Below are 17,821 nucleotides of genomic sequence, written 5' to 3' on the forward strand. Positions count from 1 at the left end.
GTAGCTATTTTGCTAATTCAACCACATACTATGGAAATATAAATGCAATTGTCATGTGTGACGACGGAGGAGGGGACCCAAATGCAGAGACAGAACTCAGGAGACGGTATTAACAAATTTAATAAAACTTATTTACAAAAAGGTGCACTAACACAAAGGAAAAACACAAAGAACTAGATACAAACTGACGAGATGAATGGACACAAGAGGAACCGGTACACAGGGAGACATCAGGGTAAGTAGAGGGTATGATCCGGCACTGAGTGAGGCTCAGTACCGGATTGATATACAGAGTGGCAGGTGATTAGTGCCAACAAGAATCACCTGCAAGGAAAACAAACTCAAACCAGAAAACAGAAAGAAAGCACATACAGAAAAACACAGACAGAGGGAGACGAAAAACAATGATTAAAGAGGAGAGGGAGAGACTGTCCAGAACCAATCACAACAGTAATAATCGATGCTTTAGTGATACACTGGTTACTTCCTGATTTAAAGTGATGTTTAAAGTCAGTCAAACTGAAGAAAACAGACCACCACCTTAAACTGCAGTTGCAGCTCCAGCGGGAGACCCCTGTAGCTGCTAACTGCTCTGGTAAGGAGCAGATCGGCTCCTGATGAGTAGAGCATCGAACCAGACAGCAGCCATAGATAAACGCAGCTGCCCTGGGTACTGTCACCAGTGGTACTCGTTATGTTTCTACATGGAATATGATAACATTGTAAATCATATTCAAAGGGGAAACACACACAGGTTCCTGCTGATGAAAGTAACCCGAGCAGCTGTGTCTATCTGCAGCTGTAGCTACCACCAGTGGGAGCTGGGAGCTGACAGACACCTGCTGCTGGAGGTAGTGTTTCAGTCTGACTCATTCAGACTGTAAACTTAACTTTTCACCAGAAACTCCTCAGAAATGTGACGTTTTTATGACGCGATACTCATGGAAGCACTGTCATGTGAAGTTGTCACCCATAGTATCACATATCTAATCCAGGGGTGGGGGACCCCACTACTGGAGGGCCACTGCCCTGCATGTTTTAAGTTTCTCTCCGCTGACACACCTGATTTGAATGCTCTGCTCGTTTAAAGCAGCTGAAGCTTGTCAGTGGTTTAATAACCGTTAGACCTAGGTGTGTTAGAGCAGGGAGAAACCTAAAATATGCAGGACAGTGGCCCTCCAGGTGCATGGGTTCCCCACCCCTGATCTAATCACAAGAATGATCTAGAATATAGATTTTTTTCTGCGTTCCCAGATGTTTTATTCAGTGGCTTATTAATTTCAAAATCCGATGACAGATTAACTTCCATACAATTTTCTTTTCACTTAACGACACACTGAGTGTATACATCCACAAGAGGCTTTTGGTCCAACATGGCTAGCTTGTAGAGATTAGTTTATAGGTAACCGATGCAACATTACAGTTCAACCGAGGACAGTTTTCATCTTGCGCTGTGATAAAGCATGAGCCTCTCATCCATCAGTATGCTTCCTGATAAGGTTTGTGGCTGAAGTTCAGTAGAAAGTAAATAGTTTCTACATGAAACTGCTCACAACAGTTCAGTGTAGCAAAGTCATGATTTTTGGAAAGAGATATTGCTGTTACCTTTTTCAAATGTATAGCGCTTTGAGCACTACACAAGAGTCCTATCTAGTTCTATTATATTATAAAGAAGTCAGACATATCTACAGCCAATATCTTCAACACCGAGCAACTCACAACTGATAAATAGCTCTACTGGTAAGAGGAAAATGTAGTTTTGGTGTGAACTGTCTCTTTTAAAATATTTCAATTGCAGGTCACAAGATCCTGAACACTGTAGACTGCACCAGGCCAAATGGGGGCAGGCTATCGGAGAATGGTACAATACCGGAGTTTTTTATTTTAGATTAACAATATACATTACATTTATAACAAATTACTTATACGTTTCTGTTGCTTTTCAAGACAAGACATATTTTGACTATTTTGACTGAATTTCACTTAGATAAACAACAATAACAATCATAATAATAAACAGAAAACCAAACTACTTACTCTGTAATATCGAGGTCAGACACTGATTAAAAACCCTTTCACAGAGCACAGACTGAGGGCTCTGAGTCCTCAAAGAGGAGGAGCAGACACTCCCCTCTGCTTCCTCCACTTGCCATACATACGCCGAACAGTCTCCTCTGTTGTGGCGTCACTTGCTTAGTGTTATGTTGTCTTATTGGCTACACGCCAACGTGGCGGTAGATTGACAGTTTTGGCAATCACAAAAGTTTACCGCATTACGCGTGTGGGCGGGTGCCAATTTCATGCCCTGCATGCACTAACAGAACATTTACATGTGACTCTGAACACCGAGACAGGTGTTTCCAGTTAATCTGGCTGATTACGTAGATCTCTTCTCAGTGTGTCACAGTGTCCAATTCCAACAAACATCAGATCACGCGATAATCAGTCATGAATGTATAAAGGGAACAGTAAACAAATAAAAGGTCACTTTTCCTGTGAACTTTGTGCTTCAACCATGGCTAGGTTGATATGGCTGATTAGATCTCTAGCACACTGAGAAAGGGCATCTGTAATGTTTGTGTGGCAACTAAATAAATCAGTAACCCTAAAGTGTTTTTACACTGGACAGCATTTGGCTTCCTTTTACCGGCCTGGTCGTCGTATTCAGACAGATTCACGGCAAATTGCCGGCCGGATTTAGCCCCCAATGTGCTCAAGTTGCTAAAAAGTTGCTGTATCAAAGTAAAAACCCTAGGTGTCATATTCGATTCTGAGCTGAGTTTTGAACCACACAATAGAAACACTATTTAAATGGGATTTATCATTTGAAAGATATCGCCAAAGTCAGACCGTGTCTCTCTCTCTCTCAAGCCAGTACAGAGACACTTATGCTTTTATTACTTCCAGAATCAATTACTGCAACGCTCTTCTTCCCTGAAAAGAGCGCAGATCTCCTACAACTGTTGCAGAATTTAGCTGCACAGATTTTAACAAGAACCAGAAAGAGAGCCCACATTAAGCCAATTTTCACGTTTCTGCACCGGCCACCTGTTTGCTTCAGAATCAATGAGTACTGAGGAAGGCGCTATATAGATCCAATCCATTATTATTAAAAACCTTGTATTGGGTTTTAGAGCTCTTAATTGTGTTAAGAAAATGGTATTGGCCTAGTTATTTATTAGAGCGGCTTTTACCATATGAACCCTTAGGGACCCTCACATCCTCTGGCACTTCACCTGTGGAAAAGTCTGCCAGTGGATCTGAGGGCGGCAGAGGGTTTTTAAAATTTGGCTTTTAATTCAGTCTTATTCACTGTACTATACTTCATCCTACTATTTTATTCAGTCATTCATTAGTTCTGTTGTATTGAAGATTTTTAATTTTCTTAAAATAATTTGCTAATAATTTGAAAAGAGAGCTGAGCCGGAAGGCAAAGATCTACAGGTCAATCTTCGTTCCTACCCTCACCTATGGTCATGAAAGCTGGGTCATGACAGAAAGAACAAGGTCGCGGGTAGAAGCGGCTGAAATGGGTTTTCTCAGGAGAGTGGCTGGAGTGTCCCTTGGAGATATGGTGAGAAGTTCAGTCATCCCTGAGGAACTCGGAGTAGAGCCGCTGCTCCTTTGCGTTGAAAGTTGAAGTGGTTCCGGATAATCTAGTAAGAATGCCCCCTGGGCAGTCTCATTGTGTTGCTGTGATCCAGGCAAGTCCAACCGGGAGGAGGCCTCTGGGAATACCCAGGACTAGGTGGAGAGATAATATCTCCACACTGGCCTGGGAACGCCTCGGGATCCCCCAGTTAGAGCTGGTTAATGTGGCCCGGGAAAGGGAAGTTTGGAGAGAGGGAAGGGAAGTTTTAGAGCTGCTGCCCCCGCGACCCGACCCTGGATAAGAGGCTGAAGATGAGATGAGATGAGATGTCTGTCAGTCGTCTGTCCATTTTCTGTTTGTTTTGGTGAAGCGCTTTGTGTTGCCATGAATCCGGCTGTTAAGTTGTGACGTAACGCCCTCTCAAAATATGATTTCCGGGTCCAAGCCGTTCCGGGCCTCGTATTTCTACAACACCGAACGCTGTGTTCCCCGTTGTTTAAACTTATCTGAAAACAACATAATTGTCATTTTACCTCTTTCTTATCGATGAAAGACAAAAGAGGTGATCATAATTGTTCACATGTTCGGCTGTTGTGTCTGTTTTGTTTCAACGGAGCGGTTGGACCCGAAAAATCGTATTTTGAAAGGGTGTCACGTCAGACTTAACAGCCGGATAGTGCTGCAGTGTTATGTTCTACATGAACTAGTTTAAAGTTCAGTTCACAAATTTTAAAATGAACTAGTTCAGTTCATTGTTCATAATTCAAAATACGAACTAGTTCAAAGTTCTTTTTTTCAATATGTTGCTGCAAGCTATTTTTCAAAATGATTGTAAGGAGGTGCTGAGGCGCGCACTAATGTGCATAACCAAGATGGTGTTAGAGGCTGGTCGGTGCTTCTTAACTAAATCTGTCAAATTTCAGCTTGAAGCTAAAGTGCATCATGGAATCAACCCCCCATAGACTAGGTGGGTGTTACACATTGGTGGTGGTTGAGGGGAGTTTCCCACTTAGTCCATTATTAGTGAATGATGACCCAATGAAAGACGGCAACACACTGAGACTGGTATCATTCCTAAACCTGACTGAACATTTATTCTTCATAGATTAACACACGTGGCTTTAATTAGGCCCTATGTTGTGCGGGCAATATTCGGCTCAAATGCACATGACTTCTGCTCACTCTGGGTCTGACTCAGAGGCGGACGCATTGTCTCCCTCCTCCCTCTCTCCGGCACAGCTCGTCTCTCCTGCTCCGCTCTCATCTGCCGACTGACTCTCTCCTCTCTGTCTCTCTCTATCCACCAGCTCTGACACTTTCTCTATCCCTCCAGCGCAGCTCGCCTTAACAGCTGTGCTATCTGCATCTACAGCCTGGCTCCCTCTGACATTCGTACAACGGACATTGGTACAATTGGTCGCTAAAGGATCTTATGTTTTATTCTTTTTTGAGTAATGGTAATCACCCTTGAGGTGGCAGGGGCCAAGGAGACCTTTGGAGAAAAAGCTTGGGCCCCTACCACCTCCAGGGCCCTTGAACAACTGTACAGGTGTCCCCCCCTTGACCGCGGGCCTGCCTAGCAATAACCAGTTTTTACACTTTAGAATGAATTGAATTAGCTAGCTAGCTTCAGCTAATAAAATATGCCATAAACAGTCGTCTTATGCTGTGATCAAACCGTATGCGATACGGTGTGATCACGCTCCAAACGCAATCATGTGTTTGGAGCGTCAATGTAGTTAGGTAGCACCTGGCGGCTAGCTGCAGCTAGCCCCAGGCTCAGCCTACTCTGTTTTTGTGTTGAACGGGTAGTGATGCTAACCAGGGATCTGAATGCTCAGAAGAACAGAATGAGCTCCCAGATGAGGTGTGTGGATCTTTATAGAGCTGTTGTGTTGCAGTGAGATCAGCTGTGATTTAATCTCCGTAACTGTGGGTGCTGACCTGCCTCTGCGGCTCTCCTGTCTATCAGACCGCTATACACTCATGGGATACGCTTTGAATATTTTCAACTGTCACGTTCGACGCAAAGATCGATCGATTTTCGCACCTATCGCGTAACGTACGTAAAGCGAGGAACTCGCCACCTACGTTCAAATCGCATCTGTAGATTGACTTTGTATGTAATCATGCTGCTTCTATCACTTCTATCACATGCGGTGTGATTGCAGCATTAGGGGAAGTTTTGTCTACCTGAAATAAATGAAAAAAAAAAAAAAAACTACAATGTTTTGAGTGGCGAATCTACCAGAGCCATGGGAAGCCATGAGAGCCACGTGAGAATAGAAAGTTTGACGGACGTAGCAACAGAAACAAATATGTACTGTAACATGTAGTGAAAGGTTGGTGAGTACAATGTTAAGTGTTGTGAAACATAGTTAATAAGATTCAGGTTAAAGACTGCTAAAAAGGCCGACTACACCACCTGATGTTGTAAATGTTTTCCTATATTGAGTAGTAAATATTATTGATGTCAAAATGAAGCTTCATGAAGCATTATTATTATTATTATTATTATTTTTATTATTATTTGTTGAACCCACTAGATGGAGCTCTTGGTTTAAAGAAAAGGGCTCAATGAATGGTGATTCAATTTGTTTTTAACCCTGAACAGAGCTCTATCTAGTGGAAAGAATAAAAATGCTTCATGAAGCTTCATTTGAACATCACAAGTAAATAGTAATGGCAAGGGATTCTGGGTGATCCTCAAATCTACGAGGAATGGTGGTGAAAATACAAAAACATCCAAATGGTAATAAATGTACATACTATACTGTCATTTGAACTGCACATATGAAGACTTGTAAGTTCTAAGTTTCACCTCAATTTTCTGTGACTATTTCCTTCACTACATTACCTTACATAGTGAGACCATCACCAATCTTCCAGCCAGTGCCAAAATCTACAAGGACTGTTGGGATTTCGACCTGTATGTGGATGAACTGAACAGTGCCATCAGCTGTGAGATATTTAAACATCACAGCTGGATCCAGTTTTATTACACTTGGGCAGGCTTTCAAAACTACAACCTTGTTGTGCGGGTTAATATAATTGACAAGCCAGATCCTCTCTTTTGGCTCTTCATTTCCAGAACCTCTCCCGACCACTGTAGCATATTAATGTGGGCGGACCTTTGGTAGCACAAACTTTGTTCTGGTACTTTGTTCTACTGAAGAGTTGTGGAGTGTGAGAGTCCTGGCCTGCTTTAAAAACAACATCGCCACTTCAATTCCAGCCTTTGACCTTTGCAGATCAGCAGCTTCTGAGTATTCATGTGCCACTCTGAATAGCATGGAAGACATTTGGATGATATTTGCAGTGCTTCAAGAAAAAACGTATGTGAATGAATCAAAGACAATTTCACAAGAACACTTCACTCTAACTGCATTGGGGTGGGAGCATATCTTTCTGAATAGATTCAGAAACCTTATTGTAATTTGGGTGAAGTGACCATTTTTAAAGTGCAAAGTAAAAAGACCAACACAGAACGATGTATTCCCCTCTAAAGGCACTTGACCACAACAGACAAACTCACTGTGAAACTGATTCTTTACCCCCAAATAATGGCCTCGGCACTTGATGACGTGATGTTGGTCTGCAGGTTCAGGTTTTTATCAAAATGTTATTTTGTTTAAAATGAAGTTGGAGATAACTAAGTAGCCTGGAATGGTTTAAAAACAGCTTCCTTTCAGCTTCCTTGATTAAACTTGTGCAATATCTGTATGGTATACTTTTCTTTGAAAGTACAGATATTACAAGACTAAGAGTCTACAAACACGCACATCTCTATAAACAGATTTTGCATATGAAGCAGAGTCTTTAGGCAAAAAAGACTAGATTTGTGTTAGAGAAGCGGTCTGGTTTCTATTTTTTAAAGCTCAAGTGCATGCAGGTAAACAGTCTGTGTCAAAACAAAGAGGCATTTTAGCCAAAATCAAATCTTGGAACCAACTGGCAATCTTCTGATAAGGATTAAGCTTTTCATTTGCTTTTTGTTATTATTTATATGCATTCATATTCAGATATCTATTAATAGAGATACCGTCTTTCAACTCCAACGCCATTCTCATGTCTTAAGTTCCTAATCGGATTATAAACAATGATTAGCTAAATCATCGCCAGACCGATAGACAATGGGTTCCATGATAGCAGACTTTTACGGCTCTGTGAGCCTGTACTTAGGCACAGCCGTGATTTGAGCTAAATGTTAACAACATCATGTTTTCTGCTGATGTTTAGCAGGAATAATGTTTACCATGTTCACCATTTTAGTGTAGCATATTAGCCTGCTTACATTTTCTATTAAACACTAACCTAAAGTTATAAAGAGTCCTCCTCCAGAGACCATAAACATGTGCCAAGAATTCCACTGAAATCTCTGAAAAATTCATTCTGGACTAAAGTGGTGGACCGGCTGATCGATCGACCAACATTGCTAGTCCCAAATCCAAACTAGCCATATCATGCAACATTGAGATTTTGAAAGCTATCAATCTGCTCAATTTCTTCATCTCGTCTTTTCTTTCCTTTCAGCTTTGACGGTTTCCTGGCCGCCTTCTTTCAAAAGCCCCAGTCTGTGGGCAGTGAGTTTATGATGAGTTGAAAACTGGTTCGGTTAGTTGACTCTCTTCCTTTCTTTTTCCATATGTCCCAACATGTATATTCAAGGTGATTGAGACGGATGACGCATTTGAACCCCTTAGTGATGGCTATGACTACTTTGTGGACTTCATGGATCTGTCATTCCCCACCGAGAGGCCTGACAGAGAACACTCCTACATAGAGGTGAGACACTGTAGAGAACCATGCAAACAACACACAACAGTATAATAGAGCTTTTGGAAATATTTATTATTTATATATATATAAATATTATTTATATATATTTACCAGCAAAAGATCATATATTAGAAAATAATAACAAGATGGGTAAAATATCTTACAATCAATCTGATATTCTGTATATTTGGATATTATATGGCAGGCATTGTCAAAGCACAAAATTAAAAGAGTCAGATGATACTTTTTGCTTTCCTCTCTAAAGATTAAAAACAGGATTGGGGTGATGAGATACGTGGTGCTGCACGGTCGTCTCTGGGATGATCTGTACTACGGCTTCCAGAACCGCATAAGCCGGGACCCGGATATTTACCACCATAGGTAAATATAGCACACACACACACACACACACACACACGCACGCACGCACGCACGCACGCACGCACGCACGCACGCACAGATGTTTGTACTTGTGTTACCTTATTTGAATTATATCAACCACATAAAGTGCTCATTCTAAATGAGGAGCTGCAAATATGTAGTTAATATATACAGTTTGCCATTTATGGTCATAGAGGCCTGGGTTTGAATCCAGCCCTTTATGCATTTCAGTCTTTCTCTCTTAAAAATACCTTTAAAAAATGTTTAGTGCATAAATAAGGATTTATTAATACTATCAAGGCATTGCTCTCGTTTAGATCAGCTCCAAAAGATTCAATTTAGCTGCTTAAAGCATAGTTAACTGCTAATAAATGCATAATGTGTCAGTCCTCATCTTGCCCGTCTTAAAATCTATTGATAAATGTGTTTATGATGCTAGTTTTTCATTTGATCCAATTTTGCTAAATCATTCTTCGATAATAAGGAACACATGACAGAGATGGAAGAACAATGAACACAATGGGCCTCATGTATGAAACATGTTTACACTGATTAGAGTGTTTTTTTTAAATATTCTAATGTATAAAATTATTCACAAGTCTGCATAATTATTACCTTTCAACATACATCCAACCTTTAGTTCACGTGATAACCAGAAACTGATGAACTCCTTCAGTGGTGGAGCGCACTCTCAGTATACTGAAAGAAAGGCTGGTGACAGGTGGCATGCTCTGAAACACACCTTAAAAAGGGTGTGAAATAGTCACAATCTGGTGTGTTCTGCACATTATGCATCATGGTGTGACCCCACTACACCCACCACCACCTGAAGACTTGGATGACGGTTTTCCATGAACCTGAACACGGACATGGTGTTGAAACCCAAATCATTTTATGTTTTTAACATTAAGAAGAATATTTTTTTCATAGTACTATTCATTTTTGAAAAAGCGGATTAAATATGATGAAGAGTTTTCTTAAACAAACAACATAAAGTAAAGTTTGTATCTCTGCAGAAGAAAATATTTTTCCCTTTTTGTTGCCCTCAGGTATTTCTTATCCTTATTAGGCATTTTCATTTCTTTTGCTTCCTTTTCTTCTCTTGTCTAAGTTGAACGTTACCTGTCAAATGTCAGTGACTTGTTGCTTTGTGGTTTGCACACAGTACTCCAGTCTGCTGCCCTTATATGACTTCATGGGGAGTTTCCCTAAGCTAACTCCACATTGCCTAGAATAGGAATTTAAGATCAAATGTGATTCATCAACATACTCAGGAGGGTAAGAACAGATTGTCTGTCTGTGCACGTTTAATGAATCCCATGCAGGATTTTCTTATTTTCCTCCTCTGCTTTGTGCGAGCACAAATATAAGAAAAAATACAAACATTCATGCATGAGGCCCAATGTTTACTGTTGCTTTGATTAGTAAATGTTCTAAACTTTAATTTGTCCTGTCGGTGTCCAGGTTTTGGAACCACTTCCAAACAGAGCTACCAGTTTGCAGGCCAGACTGGGACCATTTCCTGCAGCAGGAGACTTCCATCCAGGAGCGTGGCACACCACAACAGCAGTCAAAGATATGGAGCTATTGTGTAGTGTTGTGAATATGGATAACTGGTATGTGAAGATTAAGTAATTGATTTGTCTTTGTTTGGTTTACAACTTCCAGGCCAGCCGGGTAATTCCAACTTCTTTTGATTAGATTGTACTGACATAAAGAAGTAAAGAAAAGAATAAATGAAATAATGAGTAAATTTGTCTTTAAAGGAACACACAACTAATTTTGGATGTTTTATCATATTTACAACAAACTGGTTTCCATCAATCTGGCATAGTATAAAAATCACATAGTAGAACCCTCGAACTACCGTGAGTCATGTTATCTATCACAGTCTGTCAAGTCAGGTCTAAGTAATTCAGATGAGTGTGCGTTTACGGCTCTCAAGAAGAGACGACGAGGTCGACCAAAGATTTACTGATACAGAAACTGGAGAGATGTGTGCAGTGTCATTCTATGCGTCTGAACAGCAGGTCCTAATAAAAAACACATGACCCCGTGTCCTAACGGCATGCGAACATCAGACTTCACATCAAAGCTCTGTGTCCACACTTAGTCATAGAATGTGTGGTAGAAACTGTAAAATATGCCCCAGGAAAAACAGGTAAATGTTCTGTGCATGAGCGAACAAGTGTCACTTAACAGGCAAGTCATTCAAGTCATTAAGTCACAAATTTTTGATGTTCACGGCAAGTCAAGTCTTTTATTATCTGTTAGCTCAAGTTTCAAGTCATCAAAACTGTGATTTGAGTCACAAGTCTCATTCTCAAGTCCACATCTCTGGTTACATAGTTACAATGTAACTAAAAATGGTATGGTCCTTAATGCATAACAGGTAGCAAACCCTCCATACTGGTACATTTATGTACAGTTCAATCATCCCAAATTAGTCCATTGTTAACTTTATGGATTAGTAAAAAACTATGGGGCAATGTTCTGGCTTCAGTGTTTGTAGTAGCATGGAAATATTAGAACTTTGATAATTGCATTAATCATAGGATTTGATTTATGTTATTTGAGTGAAGTTTTTATTTGTAATAGTCCACTTTTACATTAAATGTCTCAACAGGCTTTACAGGACCAAAAAATGAAGGGTTGCTGACACGGCAGAAGTTCAAGAAGAATTATAAGAAGACAAGTTTCAGAAGAGTAAAAATTCATCTATTTTATGGGCAGGTGGTTTGTTTTTTCTGTGTTATGATATGTAAACCTCTAAAGTGATGTTTTGGTATAGATTATGTATTAGGTATGATTAGGTTATGATGTGAATGTGCCACTAGTCCATGTGTTATAAGTACTGTATGTGGATTTCCATGTTCATCTGCTAAATATGAAAAAGAACATGAATAACAATAATAATGACAAATAACTAAAGTACAACAGCTGACGTGGTGTTTGCTAACTCCCCGTCACCTGTGGTGGTGGTATGGATTATGCACTATACATGATTAGGTGCTGGGTGTGTATGGACCACTCGTCCATCTTTTATAAGTACTATATGTGGTGTTAAGTCTGAGCATATCTTGAGTTTACAGCAGTCGAGGAGGATAATGGGTTGAGTGACATCACAAATTTAACCTGGAAATGAAAAAATAAATTCTTGTCTATTACCATATACTAGAATACTTTATTTTGTTGGAAGTCTTGGTGCAAGGCCCGCGTTAATCAAGTGACAGAGATTTACTGTGTACTGCTAATCGATATTTCCACATTTTTGCATACAGTGTCATCCATGAAGTGTACCTTATGCAGTCACCAAAGCCATGTGACAATAAAGTTACTTACTCTAGATTGTAATGTGCCTGTGTCTTTCCTGTTATCTAAATCACTCCGCTGTTCATTTATTAGCGGCATTTGGGTGTACAGTGGGTTAATCAGAGCATGTTTGCTAAAACAGCTGCTGGCTGAGAAACAAAACTTCAGCTCAGTTGTCATGGTGTATATCAGTCAGACCTAACTTATATTGTTTCACACCTATATCTGACATACAGAATCTACCATCTACTACCAATCTGGCCCCTATTTAATAACTGAGTCACACTCAGCTGAATGAAGCACCCTTCATTAAGGGTTTCCACCTTCCAAAACTGTAACTAATAAATAATTAGTAAATAATAATAATAATAATGATAATAATAAAATATTCTCTATCAAAAATAAGAATATAAATCATTGTATCATTGTAATGAAGAATGTGTCGGCAACTGAGGGTGATGCACAATGCACAACAGCAGTAAATGTAATATAGTACACAGTGAGCCTGAAATTTGCCATAATGCAGCACCATTAATGTGGAGTGCTGCTTATTATTTAGTTCCATGTAAAAGTTCTTATTTCAAATGTTGGCCGATTTACGCTCTCATCAACCAATCGAATTGTGGTGTTTACTTCAGAGGATCATAAGACAACAGAGGTCTGCTGTGTGCAGACGGAAAACTGTTTCACTATTTTAATTTGGCAACAGCAGTGCAGATAGCTTCCTTCTTCCGTTCTTACCTTTTATGATAAAAGCTCTAGACACACACTACACAGTTAACTGTTTACCGAAGGGAAGTCAGATTCATTCAGAGCATTTCTCTTAAAGAAATTTCAATAAAATATCTGACAGTAGTTCAGTGTTAGCTGTTCCTGGTCAGAAATCACAGGAGGAGACACTTTTATTTTGTCAGTCTGGAGTCTGGAGCTAACCTCCATCACTTCACTCAGCAGCAGAAACAACACGCGGGACTCCTCCGCGGGTCTTTATTTGTTCTGAAAACTGTAGCTGCTGTACATTCCCTTGATATCTTCACACATATCTTGATAAACTTTAATTCTCCTCTGCTCTGATCGATCTCTCATCCACTGAGAACACACCTGCTGATGTTGTCAGGGTTGAACCAGTTCGGACAAAAAAAAAAAAGCTATGTTCAAGTTTCAGTTTGGAACAAAAGTTATTTTTGATCAAAATGCTCCAGACTTTGGTGCACACTGGAAAGCAAACCGTTGCCTGTCAATCAAAAAAAGACGAACAGGGAGAGACAGACAAAGAGGTCCTGGATATGTGACATGTTCAGTTTTAGTGTGCATATTTATTTTTTTTGCTGCTGTGATTTTATTGTTAATTGATTATTGCATGTTGTGTTCTGTGTTATTTTGCAGTGGTTGTGTTCCTTTTGTGTTAATTTATCTGCCAGTATGTATGTATGTTTGCATGTAGTCTTTCTGTTTTAAGCACTGACCCTGAACTCTACACTAAACAGTGAAACGAGCCACAGGGGTGGCAGACCCAGGTAGCCTATAAAACCCTTTTTTATTCAGAAGTAGAGTTAAGGGACGAAGAGGAAGCGGGGAGAAACCTTTTTAATACAGTCTATGGGGAAACCCAAGCTGGCCGGAGGGCTGCATGGGCGCCCATACCTGGGGCGCGGCAGCTCCAGACTGGAGAGTGGAGTAAACAGAAGAAGTGCTTGACACCTACCACGTTGAGCTCCTCCCTCTCTGATGTCAAGTGTGCCGCAAATTCAAGAAGTAGAAGAAGAAGATAGTGCTGTCCAAATGAAGCTTCTGAAACGTCAAGTAATTTAAGGGAATAATAAAAGTAGTGCAAGAGGTCAGCAATGGAGTAGGCTACAACTTGTATAATTATGATGAGATACAATTAAATCGGGAAGTGGCAGTCAAATACAATCAATGAGATCTCCCAAATGATAAGGATCAGTGTACAAACGTTCACCTTACTAAGAGTCTACACAGTACCTGATCCTTAAGAACTGGATGTGGCAACTCGAGACCTTTTTAGGGAGACGTCTTTCAATAGTGGTGGGAGGTTGGTAAGACAATAGTCTTTAACACTTGGTTTAAGACAATACCACACATTATATGACACCTACCTGTAGCTTTTTTCTTAGCATCGACTCTTTCTACTTTGCAAAAGCTCCTCTGCAGACCTTGGTGAGTAGATAGCAAACATTCCATACTTACAATGTTTCAAAGTCTATTCTGGTAAGTCTGTTGAAGTGAAACAATTGTTTACGGCATGGGGAAGTTCTTAAGGAGAACGAGGCCCCACCATCGCCTTAGTTGCATCATGTTTGAGTGACGACAAGAAATTAAGTCAAACAGGTTAACCAAAATCAAAAATCAGCAGTGTTAAAAAAAAACTTGCATCTACTAGTGATGATATAATTACTTATTTATACAGACCTCAACAAAGTCCCATTTCCATCCATTACAATGTACATTGCGTACTGTAAATTAAGAGAAGTGGTTTATTTTTATTATAAGAATAAAAACAACAAACTCCAAAGGATAATATTTTTGAAAAGAGAAGACATAATGCACCAGTAAACCGATACGCCAAAATCAATATGTACTCAACGCCCATTATCTTACCATCAACACAAACATCCCACAGTTGTTGAAATAACCCTGCCTCGGTAGTGTGAGGAGAGTACACGTGATTTAGTAGCTGAATGACATTTGCAAAATAACTTAAAAAAATAACCTGAAGATCATCAACAGCAAAAGTCATCCATAGTCTAAGGGCTAAGATCTGAGCCACGTTTCCTGTGTATGCGGTATGTGAAGGTTAGGGAATAACTACAGAAATATGGATAAAACACGTAGAACATGGCTGGAACTGAAACACAGAGCCGCATGTCGGAGTCACACCTGTGCTGCTGAGAAGGAGTGTTAGGGCCCGTCCACACAGAGACGCGTTTATCTGTAACCTCACAACTTTAGTATCGTTTTGGCCGACCATCCACACGCAGGCGGCGTTATCAGAGCCTGAAAACAGTATTTTTTGTAACCTGGTCCCAGAGTGGGAAGATTTGAAAACGCCCCCCGTGGAGTTGTCGTCTGGACGGTGAAACCTACTGCTTCGTTAAACAATGCCGTCATCTCCCCACCTCGGACCTCTAATCCCATGGCGTCACATAACAACAACAACAGTGCTGCTGCAAGAGGAGAGACAAGGACCTATAGACTATATACTGAACTGTACTCTGAGCCACATGCATGGGAATGAATTAGGCCGACCATATATTTCACCCTTTTCCCTAATGGTCTGAATATGTTGCTAAATTGGTCACAAGTAGTTTTTTTTAATAAAGTTGCCAAGAAGTTCTTTAACTTTAACTGTTCTTTAATGCTGTTGGCCGTTGTTTCTTTTTATTTTAAAAGCATCTATATTATTCTTTATTTTAGCACAGGTACCGGAAAAACCCAAACTATACCCAATCCTACTGGGAAGATGCAGTCAGATTGAATGACGGACGCTCAGGCTACCACAAAGCAGGATAGATCTGGTCCTTCTTAATTTCATACTTTGTGACTGCAGTTTTATTGGAAATACTTTACACTTTACATTGTGGGTCACCCCTGTAGGAATTTTACACACAATACTTAAGGCAAATCAGAAGGACCTCATAGAGTATATATTACGTAATTCAAATTCTACAGGAGGCTTCCTGGAGTCAGCAGAGTCGTTGGAAGTTTAGTGCGCCAGCAGGCATTTATTAGCAGGAGGACATCAGATGATACAGACGTCTGGAGAAATGTTCTATTCTCTATCTAGAGTAACTGTGTACAACACAGTACCCGTGATCAGAGTCAAGAAGTTCCTGATCTCTATTCTATCTGCTCCAGCATATAAACTTGTTACAAAGGCGTGGTTATGTGTCCGCTTGTGCGTGCATATGTGTATTTCAGAAGTAGCAGTTGCTCCAGCCTCCATCTTCCTCCCTGCGCGTCGGAGTATCCTCTGTATAGCAGGAGTCTTATTCTTTATCTGTCAAGGAAGCACAGCAAGTACAATTATCCTGATCTCAACCTAGTTGCCAGGTGCATATTTGCAACATGGCTAGTTCATTGTCTTTGTGACCTCGACTGACTGCCAAAAGTTTCTGTGAGTCAAAAGTTTGTGTGCTTTTGGAGAAAGCAGAAAAGCTTGAGCCTGGTCAAATAATAGCAGAGGCACATACTATCACATTCTTATTAATCATTACTAATGCACACGCTAACACATGATTATTAATTCTTCAATCATTGATTATCACACTCTAATTAATCATTACTAATACACACACTAACACATGATTATGATACTTCACACATTGATTTTTAATTCTTCACCCCCCCTGCTTTTGGTCTACGCAAACACTGTCTCGCTGTTAACTCCGATAGTCTTCTAACTTCCGCACAGACAGTTCGAGTTGCAGAAGTGATGAACATTTTCCCTCACTTACAGAACTGGTTGAACCTGTCTACTTCTGAAAAGATCCATAGGATTATCTTTTAGCACACCATGAATGCTTGTCACCCCACCTTCAGACCATCGACTCTTTCTACTTTGCAAAAGCTCCTCTGCAGACCTTGGTGAGTAGATAGCAAACATTCCATACTTACAATGTTCCAAAGTCTATTCTGGCAAGTCTGTTGCAGTGAAACAATTGTTTACGGCACGGGGAAGTTCTTACGGAGAACGAGGCCCCACCATCGCCTTAGTTGCATCATGTTTGAGTGACGACAAGAAATTAAGTCAAACAGGTTAACCAAAATCAAAAATCAGCAGTGTAAAAAAAAAAACCTTGCATCTACTAGTGATGATATAATTACTTATTTATACATACCTCAACAAAGTCCCATTTCCATCCATTACAATGTAAATTGCGTACTGTAAATTAAGAGAAGTGGTTTATTTTTATTATAAGAATAAAAACAACAAACTCCAAAGGATAATATTTTTGAAAAGAGAAGACATAATGCACCAGTAAACCGATACGCCAAAATCAATATGTACTCAACGCCCATTATCTTACCATCAACACAAACATCCCACAGTTGTTGAAATAACCCTGCCTCGGTAGTGTGAGGAGAGTACACATGATTTAGTAGCTGAATGACATTTGCAAAATAACTTAAAAAAATAACCTGAAGATCATCAACAGCAAAAGTCATCCATAGTCTAAGGGCTAAGATCTGAGCCTAGTTTCCTGTGTATGCGGTATGTGAAGGTGAGGGAATAACTACAGAAATATGGATAAAACACGTAGAACATGGCTGGAACTGAAACACAGAGCCGCATGTCGGAGTCACACCTGTGCTGCTGAGAAGGAGTGTTAGGGCCCGTCCACACAGAGACGCGTTTATCTGTAACCTCACAACTTTAGTATCGTTTTGGCCGACCATCCACACGCAGGCGGCGTTATCAGAGCCTGAAAACAGTATTTTTTGTAACCTGGTCCCAGAGTGGGAAGATTTGAAAACGCCCCCCGTGGAGTTGTCGTCTGGACGGTGAAACCTACTGCTTCGTTAAACAATGCCGTCATCTCCCCACCTCGGACCTCTAATCCCATGGCGTCACATAACAATAACAGTGCTGCTGCAAGAGGAGAGCCAAGGACCTATAGACTATATACTGAACTGTACTCTGAGCCACATGCATGGGAATGAATTAGGCCGACCATATATTTCACCCTTTTCCCTAATGGTCTGAATATGTTGCTAAATTGGTCACAAGTAGTTTTT

The 17,821-nt window shown here is 40.3% G+C and overlaps 1 protein-coding gene and 1 pseudogene across 2 annotated transcripts in view; both read left to right on the forward strand.

Annotated features, from left to right (window-relative positions):
- LOC310962604 (cytidine monophosphate-N-acetylneuraminic acid hydroxylase-like) overlaps positions 1–17,821 on the forward strand; it is a 78,068-nt pseudogene that overhangs the window by 8,153 nt on the left and 52,094 nt on the right. The window lies entirely within an intron of this gene.
- LOC310962529 (cytidine monophosphate-N-acetylneuraminic acid hydroxylase-like) lies at positions 5,047–11,485 on the forward strand (the record flags this gene model as incomplete). The annotated part of the gene is made up of 6 exons (XM_083935034.1): positions 5,047–5,135; positions 6,459–6,633; positions 8,261–8,377; positions 8,637–8,752; positions 10,217–10,368; positions 11,379–11,485. 5 exons carry the CDS (start codon positions 5,047–5,049, stop codon positions 10,353–10,355), a joined length of 636 nt encoding a protein of 211 aa, XP_083791160.1. The 3' UTR covers positions 10,356–10,368; positions 11,379–11,485.

The sequence above is a fragment of the Echiichthys vipera genome (genome assembly GCF_963691815.1).
Source record: "Echiichthys vipera genome assembly, chromosome: 20".
Lineage (NCBI taxonomy): Eukaryota > Metazoa > Chordata > Actinopteri > Perciformes > Trachinidae > Echiichthys > Echiichthys vipera.